The 18,952-nt window shown below is 41.0% G+C and overlaps 2 protein-coding genes across 3 annotated transcripts in view; one reads left to right on the forward strand and one right to left on the reverse strand.

Annotated features, from left to right (window-relative positions):
• LOC114874001 (epidermal growth factor receptor) overlaps positions 1–16,410 on the reverse strand; it is a 130,218-nt gene extending 113,808 nt beyond the window's left edge. The window contains exon 1 of the mRNA XM_029182859.2: positions 15,655–16,410. Within this exon, the coding sequence (XP_029038692.1) occupies positions 15,655–15,736 (82 nt within the window). The 5' untranslated portion in view covers positions 15,737–16,410. The remainder of the gene's footprint in view (positions 1–15,654) is intronic.
• A 1,084-nt stretch (positions 16,411–17,494) lies between these two features.
• Positions 17,495–18,952, forward strand: part of LOC114873998 (FK506-binding protein 2) — a 161,487-nt gene continuing 160,029 nt past the window's right edge. The window contains exons 1-2 of one of the 2 annotated variants that reach the window (XM_029182848.2): positions 17,495–17,691; positions 17,942–18,033. The gene's annotated coding sequence lies outside the window, so the exon portion shown is untranslated. The remainder of the gene's footprint in view (positions 17,692–17,941; positions 18,034–18,952) is intronic. The other variant, XM_029182849.2, reaches the window with a different exon arrangement.

An 18,952-nucleotide genomic window follows, 5' to 3' on the forward strand; every position in this document is an offset into this window, starting at 1 on the left:
TGATGGCATGGACGATCAAAGGTAAGCACACGGCTACCTACTTGCGGTCCACGATCGCGAAGCAAATGATTAATGCGACATGAACAAAGGAACGGGTAGAGAAAGCCAGTTTGTACGTCGTGTTTGCGGCAGTTGTTATCCACCGATAGAATGTTGGAACGCCCACCTATCGCTTTCCTCTGATCTTGCTGTGGGTTATCAGTGACTTTAGTATCGTGGGTGGTCATCGAAGGTGCGAGTCAGTGTTTTAATTTGAGATGAGAAGACAAAGGGGCTCGAACAAACTGTCTGATTAATCGAGGATAATTAATTACTTCCTCTGTGAGATAGCAGTGGTCTATCTATCACGATGCACCAGGTGGACTGTTCATTTAAATCAATTTGTTTCGAGAAAAAATTGATGATTTAATTACCGCCCTTCCGATAATGAAAGGAGTAAATTACTCGAAGAGGGTAATAAACGGTGGTTCAAACGATAGAAGCAGATGCGAGGTGTAGAGGCAGCAGCTTGAAATCGAAAATCATGACCTAGACCAACTGGAAAGTCCGGAGAATACAACCTAACCTGCGGCAAGTCGGCCGCATCTTCCGAAATTCGTAAAGGTGGATGCAGTGGTTCATCACCTGCTCATCATCGAGCGTGGGATGATGCACCGTGCCAGGTAAAAGGCCTCCAAAAGAAATCGAGTGAAAAGGGAGAGGCAACCTTGAGGATAACACGGGTTCCCTCTATTATTAATGAATCGTGTGAACGTAAAGATCGTACGTCAGCTTCCACCTCTATCTTGCGGAGTATCGATCCCATCCCAGCTTCACCTTATGGATCACCGTATTCAAGAGACCTTCCATAAAGATTTAGGACCATTTCACCGTGTGTTCAGAGACACCTACATTGGTGAACGAATACGCAAAAAACATCTGCACGGTTTCTCTCATCTGTTGATGTATCGCGTGGCTCAAGTGACACCAGTTGTGTTTGGCAGTTTCGAGTTTCTAAACACCGCGTTGTTTGTCGATCCTCAAACTTGATTAAGCGAATTGTAAGGATATCTATAGCGAGAGTAACTTTAGATTTCTCTCGGGTAATTGAACCGCTTGTTAAACCAAATGCTCCAAAGGTTAAGGTGTTAAACCATCGGATAGCCATGAACGACTCGGCATCTGCCATTCGAGGGTCAAGGAAGTTTCTAATCTCGTCGCGTCGTGGACGAGAAGAACACGAACGGCGTCAAGAGTGATCCTTCGACATCCCTCTCGTGAATCATGGCATAAGGAAGTAATCGAAGACGCTGGCAAGCTGGCAGCTTGCTTTTTTCTCAGCCTCTGGACCAGTCGCGTCATAAGTTTCCTTAAAACATCGGGAAGAAGCGAGTTGGCCAGCTGCCGGTGTCCATAGGACGCCACAAGGCGAAGAGCATGTGAACAGAGGGAGAGGAGGCGAGATCCTTGGAACAGGACGTGCTCCTCTCGTACGAGAAAGCCCCGCTTCCGGGTTCGCCTCTGTATTAGATATTCATGCCCGTTTCCTACGAGGCAGCTGGTGCTTTTTCTCCCGCTGCCTTCGTCCGTACACCAGGAGGGAACTAATTTTTAAGACCACTCTGCACCGACGTCCAAGCAACAACAACCTGCTCAACACCCACCCGCTTGGCTACGTTGCATACGTTTCACGATTTATCAATGATTTCTCTATCTACGTGTGCCGTCGTAGGGAAAGTGGCGGAACAGGTATTCGATAGAGGTGGAAGGGTTCCTACGGTGTTAATCAGTAACGAGCGATAACTCGTGGGAAATTCGAACTGCCAGGACATTTGAAATTAAGCTCACAGAAACTGTTAACACGTTGTTAACGTTTATTTTATATCTATTCTTATTACATTATTCTTCATTTCGAATACCTAATATACAAGTAAATACAGGTGATAGATTCCTATGGAAAATTGCATTGCGTGGAAATTCTTCAAAAACAATTTGGATAATTTTATCAGCGTGCTAATAAAACGATAAGATTCGAAATATAAGATTTTCAACCTGAACGTTCTTGGTTACATGTGTCAAATAAGAATGAATAGAACGGCGTTGAATTTCAATACTCAGTTTATCAAGACGTAAAACAACGTAAAGCCTGGTGGCGACAAGTAAACGGATACGTTAATAAGGAATCGATCAATGAATGATAATTATGAATGAACGTGTGTTTATAGAACTATATATTCGAGCGTAGTATTTCAGTCTGTTATTTGCATCACTGGTGCATACCTGTATGCGATTTTCTTGGTCATTATCGCTAGAACGTATAGATTATGTCAACGAATCTTACAAGGAACGCGTTTAGTAAATTTTTAATTAAAAAATGAGAAGAAGAATAGGTCTATTTTGACCCACGTACCGTGAAACTGTCAAACCGTACTCGGATGATTAAGTAAACGTAAAAATTTCCATTCGTTTAAATAAAGATGCAGATTCTAAGGGGGATTCTTTAAATTCTAGAAAGGGCCATTTTCCCATGATAGAAAGGGTGCTCTGTAAATTGTTTAGGGGCTGTATTAGCCCGTTAGACCTGTACTAATATTTACGGAACTGGAGTGCCCTTTACGTCTTTCCCTAAAGAGGACACCGCGAAGGAGCCGAAGACCTTTTTGACTGTGTACGCGTCCTTTGTGTGCATCCTGAGTCGCTAGACAACCACTTAGCTCGTAAGAAGCTGCAATTTGTGGGGACTCAAAGAACGATGCCCCGAAATGGCGCTCAGAATTGCCTTAGAACTGCTCGATGGATAAGGATATCCGGAAGCAGAGCACAGCAAAACGCTCGAGCACACGGTAATAAAAGGTAGCCACCTCTCAGCTATTTCTCAGCTATTCAACCTCAACGAGCCAGCAATTTTATTGATTTGGAGAAAACCTTTTCTCTTTGAACTGTTTATTTACCAATGTTGTGTTTTGATGAATGAACTAATTACATCAATGTATGCACTAACGACCAACACTTCCCTTATTCATAAGGTTCCTGTACTAAAGGGGCAGTAGGTGATTAAATCTCGTTCCCACAGACGATACAAAGTAAGCACAAAAGGTGTAAATTACCTTGGTAGTTTGGTGATGTTTCTGGATACAAATTCATCCTATTTATCTACAAATTTTTTATTCGAAAGCTACTGTACGTCTTACAAATTATTTTAATGAATTATGAATTGTTAAAATTTGGTTCTTGGAACTGTACCGTTTTTCAACTCTAATTCAATTTAATTACACGTAACTTAAATTTCTCTACCCCCACCACTTGCGTCGTCCTAGAAAATCGATGACTCGCATACGAGATCGTAACACGTGGAAAACAAGGAGCCTCTGTTATTATAATAATGTCTCGAGGGTAACATACGACGGGTTCTCCTTTTACCAATTCAAGTTAATACGAAACTCTTGCGAGCTACATTCGTGTACACTTCTCATGCACACGATGTAAATAATTATTCGAGCTGTGCACATCCAACAAACACTTAGGTAACATTATACCGGCAACAAGCAGGTAAAAGGCCAGCGTGATGCATTCCAAGTGCATGTATGTACGTTTATGAAGTGCCGTTCTATTAGTATCAAACGACCATTGCGAAGTGCTTCTATTATTGGAAATTCCTTGAACGAGTTTCTTCGATAAGTATTGAATTACATGTAACAAATTGTTGTACCGCTATGAAAATAAAATATGACCATGTTACTTCGAGCAAAATGCTACTTTGAATGTTAAGCATGATATTGTCTGAATTGGCACTATCAATTCATGTTTAAATTGCTTGTAGATTTGTACGATTAACCCTTTCGTAATTAGTAAAACTTGGATGATTAAAGACAAAAGTCAACAGTGGCGTAATTAGGATTTTTGGAGGGATGGGCTGGGATCCTTAATAATTTAGAAAATCTGAAAATTTGAAATCTAGAAATCTTTGAATTCTCAAATTCTGGAATTCTGGAATCTTAAAATTACAGAATAGTAAGGGAACCCTATCCATAAAAAAAAATGATAAAATCATGGAAATACATATTTTTTTCTACATCCTTTGTTACTCAATGTGTGGATGTATCATTAGTCAACGAACGTGATGGACAACGAGTCAAGGGAATACATGAATACTTTATTTCCGACGTGCCGCTTTTCCAATCTACCTTTCTTCTTTCTTGACACGAACCGTCCACCGTTTCGTGGAACTGGTAGAGTTCCATCGGCGATAGATATGCCGCGTGTGCAGCAATTTTTCTAGTACAACTTCAATACGCAAACTAGAAAGTATCTTATCTCGAACATGAAAGGAATCATAATGATTACGCCCAGAAAATTGAGAATTGGATGAAATAATAAAAACAAAATTCTGAAATAAAATCCTTACAAAGCAAGACTGTGCATACCGAAGAAGGTGAACTACGACATTCAGGCTGAAAAAGATCTTTCACGTGAACCACCGAATGTCAGCATTCACTGTTGGTCGCTCTTCTGACTTGAAGTGGTCCATGCATGCCTTTTTGTATGGGGCTGAGTTGGTCGGCGCTGGGCCATCCAACTCCCCATTGTTCATTCTCGTGTACAAAGCGACCTCGATACTACGCAGATTGCATTGACCATGGACCTATCTCTCGTCTAGAGGAGAAATCTCTCGTGTCATCGAGATCGAAGGGAGAGAGAACGAGAATTTCGAGGGTGGAAGAATAGCTGGTAACTATGATAGGCATCGAGGGGTCCATCATTGCGCGTCGCGCCTTTTTTGAATCTTAAAAAGCGGCATCTAATAATTACTATTCAAGAATCTTCCTTTTTTTCTTTTTTTTTTTAATTTCAAGTCACAGATGCTCCGAACACGTACACGTTGAAATAAAAGTCTGAGAATCAGCTGTTGTTTATAGAAACCACTAACCGTAGCAATAATAGGGAACACCATATGTAGGAAGCAAAAAATCCTTGGTTTGATTTCATTTACTTTAGGAGGGATCAAAATGAATGGCTTAAATCATTCAAAAAGATCTTTAAACATAAATCCATCGAAGTCTCGTGTCCTTTTTTACTTGTTACGAGTGGTCGTTGTTCTAATGGCATGGTAGATCCGAAAGAAAAACGGTACGGACATTATGTACCGAAAGAGACGGGTAAAGAAAGGTGAAGAAAGAAAGGTCGGAGAAAAACAGAGCGTAAGAGGCGCGGGAAGACTCGGGATGTCAGCGTGTCTTTCTTTTCTCATAACGGGACCAGCAAGAAGAGATTGGATTGATTTACAAGTTTACCACCCTCCTTTTACTTCACAGGACTACTTCATCTCAGATCCTGTTGCTGTAATATAAAATAGGTATGACTTATTTTAGAAAAATATTTCGGCGGTTATTTTAAAACAGATTTGAGAACACCGGGCTGGTAATATAAAACCTAAAAGCCGGTAACATTCTGATCGATTTTGTCACGGTATTTCATGGTCAATTTTCCGCCGCCTTGTATCGCGAAGGCAATCAAGTACGGGGGTAATTTCACGCGTGTTCGCAAGGCATGTTACAGCGTTGCGCGTCAAAAACGAGGTAAAGGCGTCTCTGAGCTCGTATACATCGGCGAAAAAAGCTTCTCGACATATGCTTCTCTACGGTGCTGCTACCAAGTGTGCCAACCATGCGCACATGGCCAGCAAGCTTCGCTCTTTTTTTTCTCCTTCGTTTACGACACGATGTCCTCTCCTGCGGCGTGCAGGCGAAACGAACTTTGCGGGCGGCTGTGTTTTCGCCAAGCTGTGCCAGGGGTCAATGTAAAAAAATTGCTCCCAAAAGGCAGCAAACAACCTTGGATAACGGTCAAAGAAGAGACGACGCGTCGCGACGCCGTCAAATTTTTTCGCCAGCCAATATCCATTCCAAGGATAAGCACGTTAACGCGTTTACTGTGTACAGCCAGACACGTTATAATTGCGAGTACTCAACTATGCTTCGAAGAATCCTCCGCAAAGAACGTTCCTTTACGGAATAGTCGAAGAGGAAATGATGCAGTTTGTCTAAGCAATCGGTAGCCGCGCCTAGCGACTCGATACACACATAACTTGCTCGTGTATTTACGACATTGCCGAGTCAAAGCATTCACGGTAAACGTATCCTCGAGAAACGAAACCGACGGGTATCTTATTCCTCGCGCATACACAAGGTTGAACCAACACGGTGTTCCTTAACCACGATTGTGTCTGACAAGAAGCAAGCGTGCATGCCGCCGTTTCTTCTGGCACTTCCATCTCACTGGCGTTCCCACACCAAGACCTGCTACCAGAATGTAACGTTATATCTTTGCCGTGCTATGGTGGTTCTTTCATTATGGCGACCAACTCGTATCTCGCACACAGTGCATTTCAGCAGGCTGCATGGGTGGCCAAAGTGTGACAATGAACCAGATACTCTTACTCCCCTTTCGAACTTCATTTGGTGGATAATATTTTTAACATTTTCAAAATTAAGTTTGAAATTTTAGTCTTTTCAGATGATAAGATTCTTCTGAGGACGTTCATCCTCGTCGTCTTATCTTTTTGCACGGGTAACCCTTAAGGTTCTAAACACCGCTGGAATCGTAAGGTGCATGCAAACTAACTATACCGACGTCTTGCCCTCTTCCTTTTTTTTTTGTGTCCCTTGAAGGCGAGTTCCCGCCTCAAGTTCAGTGCCACCTACAAACAGGCTGGCACAGGTTAGTCTCGGCTCTGCTGCTTGTTCCTCCACCTCCGCTGTGCACACACCATAGGGCTACGGCGATTCGTACCACGGCTACGACGCAACAATGCAGTACCTGAGTGTATCGCGGCCCCTTGGGTAACCTAACCCCCCGGTGTCTTTCATCCCTCCTGGACCCCCTGTCTCGCCTACCGCCGCCACACCATCCGAGATTCTCTAGAGTCCAGGCAACAATGGCCAGCCAGATTTTCTTTATACCTATTCTTGGTGGATGCGCCATTTTCTTGGTGCACATGCCGTATCATGCGAGTTACGGGGATGTCCTGGAGGGACGAAGAAGACTCGCACATCCGTGCGTTTCGCCGGCCGCATTAAGATTCAGAAAGGAAGTGAGGTTTGCGCCATTTCAACCGCAATCAATGGCCATATGCAGAGACTCTTTGTAAGAACACTGGTACACTCTTCGCGATTGACAATCGACATTGAATCGTCCGCCATATTGAAACATAGCGACAAACATTGAAGCTCCTTAACAATTTGGAGCTTATAAAATATCATCGAAACTTTCTTTGATTTCGTATGAAATTCAATTTCATTCATGGAGATGGTCAATCGACGGGCAAGAACGTTTCTAGAAGCAGCCTCTGTAATTCTTCTCAATCAATCGATAAAACGATCGGTTGACCGAGAATGATCAATATCGAGTGTAGCGTCGTACGAAGGTTAGACGGACACGCCGAAGAAGATGCGGAGAAATGGGAGTTCGAGTTCACTTGTTCATCCAGTCTGGCCGACGACGACGACGGCTGGACGTTCACCCCGGGCGAAACGACCAAGAGAAGAGAAGAGAACGTCGCGCCGCGCCGGTTCGCGATATCGAGTCCCGGTTTGGACGAGCGTTAAGTCCCTGGAGACATATCTGGGCTGTTTTCTTCGCGACTGGTTGCCCCATTTGGTATAGAAGAGAACCACCTTGCGAGACAGCCACCGTCTTGCGGCGAATCAGACGGCGGAGACGGACGGATGTGGCTCGTTCTTCATCCTTTCGGTACACGAACGTATGTTGCAGTTTTACACTGAGATCGTCGTCGGACAGGAAAACATCACCTTACATGGCCGAGCAATACGATTCTTTTGCTGATCGAGCATCAACGATTCCAACCAGTTGGAAGGCTTACGTGGAACTCGCGTATTACGTATGAATCAGATACGATACGGTTTCGTTGTAATTAATGGCTGACACGGTGTATCAATTTTTTGAGAGGTATCGTTGAAATACAACGATGTTCAAGTATACATTTAGAGAGAACATCAATGGAGCTGAGAATAATGCCGTGCTCCATGGAATATTGAACTCTCAGTAATTAACAGTGAAAAGAAGTAATTAAAAAGTTGGATAGTGAAATTATGTAAAGGCAGTCCTTTTCAATAAGAGGAAGCGCTGGTAAGATAGTTCAGTGTCGGTGGTAAAATTCATAAGAGCGTACATCCACCTCGGTGAAAGGCTACTTTTTCCTTCCAGGAACATCTCGATTTCATTAGCGCGCGATAAAGTACTTACAATACGATGTATGACACGCGGCTTTGAATTGCAAATAACCGAAAGTCGGCAGGGAAAGAGGTACGGGAGATCTTGTCGGTGTAACTTTTCTTCGTCACGAGCAAAGAGAAACGCTGGATCTGTTCGATTTATGGAATAGCACATACGATTGTGAGAAAAAGGCAAGAAAAATAAGGAAGATACGTTTCTTGCTATCGTAACGCCGTGTACCCCCTTGCCTACTGGGAATCGGATGTCGCGTTTACTCGCGTGACGAGAAACTAGAAGAACACGTGAGAAAAACGCGAGACCAGGATATTTTCCCTCGTACGCGTTACCCTTGCGACTTTACTATAATTAACGCTCGTTGGATTTCTGTTTCATGCGAAGGAGTCTCGTAGCGGATCCTCAGGATGCAAAACAACGATCAAGTAATCCATAAGAGAAACTTCGCACATTTACAACTTCGTATTTGATTAAAAACTGAACTACACCTAAATTAACACCTGAAGATCTTCAACTGGAGAACAGGATCGGGCTGCGTGGTTCTCGAAAAATAGGAAAATCGGAAGGTGAAGAAGAGAAACGAAGAAACTCGAAAATCGAAGGAGCAAGGTGGAGGAGAAACGCGAAAAAGTGAAGAACAAGAAGAAATTGAGAGAGGTGGAGAGAGTAGGAGAGCGACGGGAGAGAAAGAGGACGCAGAGGACCGGCCCGAGGTCTCGTAGCGTGCAATCTTCGCCCATTGAAGACGCGCTGGGAAACTGCACGGTTATTATGCCTGAATGGAACAGGGGACGGGATGTGCAGGACGGGAAGGAATGTCGAAGGTAGCAGAGGATGGACGCGAAACGTACGCGTTTACTCCTGCCAAGGGGGAGGTTCTTGCTCCGCAACCGCGGCACGCAACCTGCAACTATGCGGTGGTGGGGTGTTCACAACCGGGTTCCCCGATCGAAAACTTTCAGGAACCGTGTTTGAAGAGCACCAGCACGGTCTCTCGTCGAATGGTCGTTGCGATTTCACGAGTCTCATCGTGCCTTCTCTCGGTGAGTTTTATAGGAACTCGATTCAACAGCTCAAGGCGTCGTTATTGAACCATTGTAAAGTTCATTAATAGGTAATCAAGCCATCGATTTCCTTTTATTTTCATTTTTCTAAAATGTCATCTGGTTCTTATTGAAATTGACAGCTAAAAGGTCAAACATGAACTCTCCCTTTTCATTTTAGAGAAATAATTGTTAATTTTAAATAACATAAGAATTTCGTATCTATCCCATGATATCTTATCAGTTTCAGTTGACGCAATCTAATGCACCGTCTTCCATTTATAACGTTTGCTACTTCGTTATCATCTCCGTTCTACATTATAATGGAACAGTTAACGGTACCTACATTTAATCGCTATTTATCGTATCAAGAGAACTTATTAATCACCTGAGCAACTATTATTTGCTTTCTTACATCGAGATTCCGTCCGTTTCGAGGTCAGTGCCTCGATTTCATTTCCGGCAGATACGTGAAAGATTGCTGCTCGACATCTCCTGCATAAGTGTATAAATACCTGAGTATCTGGAGACACGATACCGACAGCTCGATCGTGGAAGTAGTTGGAACGCCACCATTCAGAAAGTTAATATCGTACGAGCCGTGTACAAAACATGCTTGATAAGAAGCACCTATAGATACTCATAAGGCGAGCATTTACAGAATATCCTGCTGAATGTGATGAAAGGCACCCCAGGCGGTACAAGTGGAGGACAATCTAAGGCTATTCTAATGCATTACGTTCGATGTTTCTTATTAACCCGTTAGGGACCAATACGGGGATAATGCAAGAATCCTCAAGATCTGGATATCTAGAAGGATATTTTCTCTTTAATACAGAGAAGAAATTTCAAAATTTCCACCGGAGGATATCGAACAATAAAATGTTGTCAGGATCCAAATGTTCTAAAAATCCAATTTCGAAACAATGCTTTGAGTCAGCCAGAGAATTAGACGAGTTCATCGATTTTTCTGACGCATTGTCTCCAAGAGAACGTCTTGCTGCAAGCAAGAAACATCATCGCGGCATTGAATTCCGGGCCAATACGAGCGCCCCCCTCATCAACCTCAATTAAACTCCACCGTCTCGCACTTATGCTCACTTCGCACCCGAGGCGCTCCGAACACCGAGTGTCGCTGGTGTTAAGTCACCATGTATGTATTATTGGTCGAGCCAGTTCGTCTCGAAAAGGTTCTTCTCCAAACGTGGAATCATCAAAGGAATCTTTATTTCCTAGTCTGCTTTTGATCACAGGGAAACACTCTAAACAAAACAATCGACCCATCTCTCGCACGAGACACTTCATCTCGATGTTTAATCGTAGTGGATTGTAATTAACGACTTTCAATTGAAACTTAAGTTTTCAAGTATCCCTATCAGTGATACCCGAACACTTTCTTTGTGCGTTTCCAGTACACGGTCCAGTGAATTTTCTATTGCTCATACAGCGTGGAATAGAAAGTTCGTGTTTACGTATCATAAATTATGCAGCAATTACAAAATTCTATTACTGTATCGTTAACAGGGTGATTTCTAGACACCTCGCTGAATTTCTAGGTATGCTTTCCAATCATCAAGAACGACATCATAAACAAAGGCCAACGCGGTACTTAAGCCATCGCGTTGTGGACCTTCTACGAGGCGAGCAACGTTTCACAGCCTTTCTTCTTTTCGACACTGTCTTCTCTCAAGGATCGGCATCACTGAAATGCCCCTCGCGATTGATCCTTCTTAGCCTGGTCGAATGGTGACATTTAAACTCTTACAATCAGCAACCGTTAAGAGGAGGATGAAAATCCTTTCCTGTTAGTGACCCTCGAGGTGTGACCATGCTCCTTGAGACGCATGGTTCAAGCTTAACACTGGACATGACGCTGAATATCTCCGTTTGGATTATACACAAGAGCAATGTCGTTGAACCTCGATACAAAAAGGTTGATCCTTGCTTTAAAACCTTCTTGCACGGTGAATGCGAGGACGGGTCTTTGAACTTGTTCGCGAGCTCGATTTCGAGCGTGCACCTATGTTGCACGCTTCTTTATCGTACGTTTCACAAGTTCCGCGTCGTTTTCTCACGTCCCGAGCGCAGGAGAAAAGTTGCTTGGAAGATTGAAAACCGCAGAATCTTTCACGCAAGATTGGATATCGAGTAAGTAAGCTATAGAGAAAAATGCTCTTCCTTGGTGCTGAGTCGATCGTACACGTCGATCTACGTGGTATCTTATCAGGAGGCGTTTCAATGTTTCCTTGCATGAAAGTCGAAGCAAATTATAGATGAGTACTTTCGTATTACCGGGAATAATCGAGGCTCCATTGTACTTTGTATGACTCAGCTTTTTTTCTAGCACCTTACAAATCGCATCGTTGCAACATTAAAGTCACTGGCAACGTAACTTAGTTGCGGTAGCCAGGTCATTCTGAGATTCCTGGGTAGAATGGATAGCAACATGAATGGAGGAGAGGTAGGCAGTCACCGTTAAACCCTCGCAGCAGGATGCATCTTTCGTCCGTAAGGTAAATGGACTGCATTTCGTTCAGAATCTCTTGACCACGTTGCCAGATTTCATTTTTTTTTTTTTTCGATTATTAAATTCATTCAGGATAAAATTTGAATAAAATAATATCGGACGCGTTGAAGATACGCGCAACTTATGCATATGCAGCAGCTCATTGGCTATCCGCGGACGGAACGTAAGACGAAGTCAAAATAATGGCGGAATGTCGGCGGAGCACAATTGGCTTTTTGTGCGCGCTTAGATTCGGCGGGTGTATCATTTCATTAGCCCATTAAACAATTACGGTTAAGCCCGGTACACTTGGGCTCGTGTCTACAACCAGCTGTGAATGCGTTCCTTGTAATTGAACTACGTTACTTCGCTCTCCTTCTTGGTTTGTCAGACACGTGGACTAGTAGATTCTTACATAGAGATTGATAGTCGTATTCCCAGTGATTCTGAACGACCACTTCACGCTTCCCTCTAATTAACACATTATTATTATTACTTTCCAACCGCGCTACTTAGGAGTTTCTCTAATTATCGACCCTCTGATCGGTTTCATCGATAGCGAAGGCAAATGAATTTTCAATTACCATGGCGTATAGGAGGAATGTTATTTGTCAGACACAAAACAATCCAGAGAAATAAGTATATCGTTAGAACGCGATACGATGTGCCAAGTAAAGCGTGGTCGATGCACGAGGTGAATGCATTGTCGCTCGACCCTGATTGCTTCTGCAACCAGCACAGATAGCTCAATTGTTGAACATCCAATGCTGCTAAAGTTCATTCACGTTAAGTCAGGAACGTTAGAGTTTTCAATAAATGAAATATGCGGTGCCAATTAAAACGATAAGAGATTTAATAACACGAAAATTGAAAATGTTGTGATTAACGAGAAGATATTGATATAGAATGTCGTGTAACTTTTACACTATGGTGTAACTAACGAAGAAAGAAAATCGATGAAACCTCCGACATTTTTGTTAAAAGGAAATTGCTTGCACGGTCGCTTCGTGGCATTAATGAGCTTCATGAAAACGCTATTTTGTCGGAGCAAAATGAAGAAGAAAGACGCGGCGTAAAAACATGGATGCCGGATAAGAAGAGAGGCCTTAGGCTGGTCAAATCACTTGGAAACATCATCGCGCAAGATGATTCGCGAGGTGATGCGTCATCGGTTGCGATCGTCGTCATCGACATCGGTTCAAGTGGTGTTGACCCGTGCTCGTTCCCTTGCATCCATGTGACTCGCGACCAATTCGTGAGAACGCCATGGTTATCCCATACTAATTTTCATCGCCGACAATTACACGTGCCCGAACGTTTGTTAGACGAATTATTCGCCGAAGGGATACGTTAGAAAGTTCAATGTAAACGAGTTTAACAGCTGCGAACCGTGGCGAGAATTCTCGGCGATGAAAAATTTCATCCCGTACGTAAGTTACAGCTTGCTTCACAAATTATCGTTACTATGCATTTTCAACGCTACGGTGAAAGGATATTTATCACGTTCGTTCCAAGTTTCCACGCGAATAATTCTTAATTATAGCGACATTCTATCGATCAGTCGAGTGATAATATAAGGAAATCATTGATAGGTAATAACAGTGCAGCTGAGAAATCGCTCAGCCGTTCAGACTAAACTGATTTCACTCGCAAAGGTTGTATGTACGCTATGATAAACATTTTCTGTGCATTGCAAATTTGTGCCGGAAGATATTTAACACTAGAACACTGTCTTATACGATCATAAGTCTCATTTGAATAATGCATCTTGTCGTCCTCGATGCAATCAGTTTTCACCCTACAAGATCTAGATACTATCTTCCTATAAATATTGAAAGATATTTTTCGTTTGATAAAGAAAAAAGCTTGAGTCCTCGTATTCTCTAAAAAGAAGAAGAACAAAGATATCGAGGCATTAAGACGCCATTCGAAACTTATATAAAAGAAGCAACATCAAACCGATAGATTCAGTCACGATTACTTCAGCATTGAATGCAAAACGTCGGACCATCCCCAGAGATCAGCCCCACACATTTCTGATGCGCGTCTTGATTGTTTCATAGCTACCGCGAAATTGTAGCGTTCGATTCGAGTCTCGACTTCATGGTTGGCTGGTTACCACCGCTCCTCTATGTCTTTCCTTCGCATACTAAGGAGAGAAAAGAGGCAAAGACGGTTGTGTCAAGAACGCCGGGGAACGCGTTCTTGCCTCTTCCGCGGCTTGCTACGGTTGCTTTTTCAGCTCGACCGATACTCGGCTGAAGAATTCAACGAAGAATCAAACGCATGATCCCTCGATCCTGCCATTTCCCTACCATATTTGGTACCTTGCTCGTATAATGTCCTGTAGGTCCGCTCTGTCGTCTGGTAATTTTCTACCGTGCTCAATTGAACGTTATACAAGCGTATCGAAGAAGACAAAGAGCGATCGAAAGATAATTCCGCCACGTATGTGAACATCGTCTGATATCATCAGTAACACGTTCACGGTCACATATTTCATTGAATCAATAGTTTATACAATTAGATATCTCTTTTCTGATAATTATGTTTTGGAGTTTTTATAAAATTACCAATTTTTTTCATTGAAATCACTGCGTGATATAATGAACGAGAATAAACTAAAAGATTACGTATTAAAGTCACGAATCATCGGCCATCAAAGTGTTAGAATGAAATCCCAGCGACATTAGATACAACAATAAATAATGAGTAAACACGAGGAGCAAATGTGTCACGATGAATATCAAATCTAATCGCGAACTACGTAAGCAAAGTCTTGACTTATTATTCATAATGGTACCGAGTTCGATCGACGGACAATCGTTAATTCTACCTCAGTGTATAGTCATCGAGCGTGTGCAAGCCGATTGCAAATGGATCGTTCAAATGACAAAGACTGCCACGGGAAAGCACCTGACCATGATTTACGATTCGGAACGAATGGTATTCGCGGTTTAACAAAAGTTCCGAACGAGGAACGTTGTACCATTGCCCTCATTCTTGGCCGACCGCTCTGGGTGAACCGATCTTATTAAGGCCTAATTAGCTATTTAACAAGATATATTTAACTTCTCGTTTACACAGCGGCTACGCGACGAAAAATGGAATCTGCCCTCCATACATCATCATTTCATCGATGTAGTCGTTACAATAGTTTCATTTGAAAATTAGACATTGATTTATGCAAATTAAGTGTGTGCTAAAAAAAGAATTTTTTGGTACTTAAATATCTATCGAAGCTTTAAAAGTATCCAAACAGTGGATTCGGAATGTCTTTTATCATAATTAGAATTGTATTTACTGATCGAGGGAGATACGGATTTTATCTTTAGAAACGGAGCACCGAAAGAGGACCTGCTGGTTCTTATTTGCTAACACGAAAGGTGATAACGTTTAGCTGAGATAGAGAATTCCTTGTTTTAACTTTGATAACGCGGTATCAGATGAAATCTACAGGTGACGTTTCGATTTCTGCAAACGGTGAAGTATATTCGTGCTTACGCGACAGAATGATTGTACACAATATACAGGGTGTTAATTATGTTTACATCGTGTCATACTTTCTTTCTCCTTTATAAATTTACCATTGGAAGTAAGAAAAATATTTTTTGCAAAATATTACTAACAACAGATTATTAAATAAAGTTTGCTCCAAAATCGTCTAAATTTTACCATAATCTCAAATCGTTTTGAATTTCATTGAAAGTTGTTAATTAAACTTTAACGAGAAAGAATGTAATATGCGAATTTAATTACTAACATTAGACGCACGCTTTACGATCGTGCTGCCTGATCGTCAGAAAATATTTCGAACAATCGGTCATGAAATCTAGTTTAATTTGCTCGATTTAAAAAAAAAACAAACGACAGACGTACCTCTTTCCTCGATGACGTCCGTCTTGCCGACGTACACGAACATGAAGAGAACGTAAACTCCGAGGATCTTGGCTGGTCCCATCTTTTATTCAGGGCCTTTCAATCCAGGAAGAATTCCTCCGGCACCCTCACAACAAAGCTCGACGCATATCCACTACACTTGCACTGCACACCGAATGATACCGCACTTTATTTCACTCCGAATTTTTCATACGCCCTCCCGTACGAATGGACAACACGTTAGGTTACAGTACGTTTCACATCGAGGACGAAATGTCACCAAGTCGTATCGCCTTCTGTTATCACGAACAAGCGATTAATATTTCGCCGGAATTTCCCGTGCCAGATGTTTATATACCAGTTCATTCGATGCGAATCAAAGTTTACATCGTACCACGACAGATTAGCAGTTCGACGATTCCTGTAATTCCAATCAGCAAAACGAACCGAGAACGGGACACTTGGAACGTGTTGCTGCTGCGTTTTCACTGCGATTTGTTTTGCAACAACGCCGGTTCCACGATTTCTTCAACAGCGTGACAGGAGCGACGGATTTGCACTGACCGATTCGAATGTAGACAATTCACTCGCGATTCGTTCGATGAAGAACACTTGTTTTTCGACCGATCGTTCGAAAGAATTAAAAACACGACACGAAAAACTTGGAGTCAAGTTAAGAAGGCGTTTGATCGACCACCTTCTCAGGCGTCTCTCGTGGACAGCCTTACTCCCACGCTGGCCGAGTCAAGAATACGCGCGCGTTCTCAAAGACGGTTCATGATTCCGTTCGACGGCAGCAGGTGGCGTTTACACTGGGGCCCGACGAACATTTACGAATGCCACCGATGATTAACGAATAGACTTACTACGGAAGGTATTCAACACATATTAGTATTAAATTTATTACTACCCAAATTTTTTAAGTTTTGTACAGCTACAATCTTTTTTTTTGTTTCTTGCTGCCTATTTAGTATTATTGGTAAATAATTATAACGTTTGTATAGTATTATAATTATAATATATAAATACTTATTTGTTTCGTGTTTTGCAACTAGGCCTGTACAGGGGTCGGTTACTTGAACAATTATTTATTTAATAATTTGAATAAATTATTTAAGCTGCAGATTTTATTTTGAAAATCATGTTCTATCATAATAATTGTTTTATTAATTAGGATTAAAACTTATCAGATCATTGTCCATCGAAGCACGTAAAACATGTAGCTATATACAGCTTCGTCGATTCCTTGAACACAGTAGTCGTTTGATCACCGCAAAAATCATCGAGAGACTGGTTTCTCGTTGTCGAGGTATGCACTTAGAGTATGCGCGTATGTACACTCAACTGAGTATCTGAGAGAAAATCTGAGATTGAAAGCTTGCTAGAAAAATGGGAAACGAATTCGAAAAATTCTTTTACTAATTATTTGAATAATTTTCTGTTATTTTAAACAGATAGACAATATTTAAATATAATACTGCAATAATATTTATATCGCACAAACACTGACAAAAAAAAATTATGGACCTTTTTCAAACAGAAAAATAAAATGGAAGATTATCTTTTTAACTTTGTTCACGTAACTTTAATGATAAATGCATTTATTGAAGTTTTAATAGGTGTACGGTTATTTATTTACGAAAATTATCAGAAATTTTAAATTTATTTTCATGTTGTAACGTTAATCGATCATACCGTTATTCAAATAGTTGGCGCCATTTAAGAAACACGTGCTTGGCAGCACTGTTCCCTAAACACTCGCAATCAGTGCGGGATAGTTATGCAGCGCGGTATGTTTGTTGGCGTCCAGATTTTTATTTTGAATAATTCTGTGTTTATTTGTCATCTAGAAACGTTTAATGTGTATAACTTTAATCGTTTAAGCGTAATATATGTTGTGACGCGTTGAACTGTAGTGATCACTGTTAATTTCTTTCATAATTACAAGAACGAGCACGCCGGTGTTTTTGCATTAATATAACGAAGAAACGACAATGTTGTTATTACTCATTACGGTGTCTTTACGTCCTTCAAGTGGTGAGTACAAATCAAATATATTTATATCTTTCACGTTTATATATTAGAAATATACTTTTATGAATGATCGAGCTAAATAATCATACGTAAAATCAATTCAATGTCAATAAGCAAAATGTTGACAAGATGGCGGTCCAAACTGTGTTCAAATACCGTTATTATATTCGATACTGAAAGTGTTATATATTTTTGATAGGTTAAGGGAGATAATATATATTGAAATATTAAGAAGTGTTTAATTGTTTTATAGTCATTCGAGTCTTTGCCGAAGTGTGATTCGTAGCAGTAACATGTGTTCCTTTTCTTCAAATGTTCATCTGTTTTCAACTCATTCAACTAAGGGTAAGTCCAAAAATTGATATTTAGTATTTATTCAAGTTGCATGAAGTTTGTTTGAGTATACGTTTGAGTATATGAAGCATGAAGTATACGATTGATAATATAACCTATAAATGGAAATTAAGTGATAAGGAACAATTATTCATAGTAGGGTAATAACACGATTTCCAAAGTCAGGGCTATCTTTAGACATTTCGGGGCCCGAGGCAAAAGTTGAGATTATTGAAAATATTTAATTAGAAGCAAATAGCTGCAACATCTATTAAATCTCAAAATTGCATATTTGAAATAAATTCGAGACACCGGGACAATTTGTTAAAAAATGGGAGAAATGGGAACCGTAGGTAATAATTACTAGAAAGTGATCGGTATTACCCATTATTTTGCCTTCTATTTGATTTCTTTAGCAAATAAAAAGATATTTTCAATGATCGTAATTATCATGTGACGTAATAAGCGTTATTTTTACTATGGGAATTAACTTATTAATTTTACAAATGTGTATGCAAATGAATTTTCTTTCTTATAATTATTTTCTTGCTTCAAATCGTTACGCCAGCATTTTCTGGCGTGTTGCTTGCCAGATGAGATCCGGGATTCATGGCATGCGTTCTTCTACCGGTTTTTTCTTGCGTGAAAGATTCTTAGAGGAATATGTTTATTATCAAAGACATACGACAGTAATGGTGTACGTACACGTGAGAAAAAGTTATTTACCTTCTATCGTTGTAAGAAGTATGCAGTTCATAAATTTCATTTGGACAAAGCAATGAAATGAAAATATACTTTAATTCAGTAGTATCTATTCATGTATAATGAATAGCAGATGGATTTTATAGAGTTTTAAAGAAACGGGTACTTTTGCAATTTCTAGAGTAATTGATTAGGTACACAGGGTGTCCTATGCAAATAGGCAAAGATA

The sequence above is a fragment of the Osmia bicornis genome, chromosome 4, assembly GCF_907164935.1.
Source record: "Osmia bicornis bicornis chromosome 4, iOsmBic2.1, whole genome shotgun sequence".
NCBI classification, from domain to species: Eukaryota; Metazoa; Arthropoda; class Insecta; order Hymenoptera; family Megachilidae; genus Osmia; species Osmia bicornis.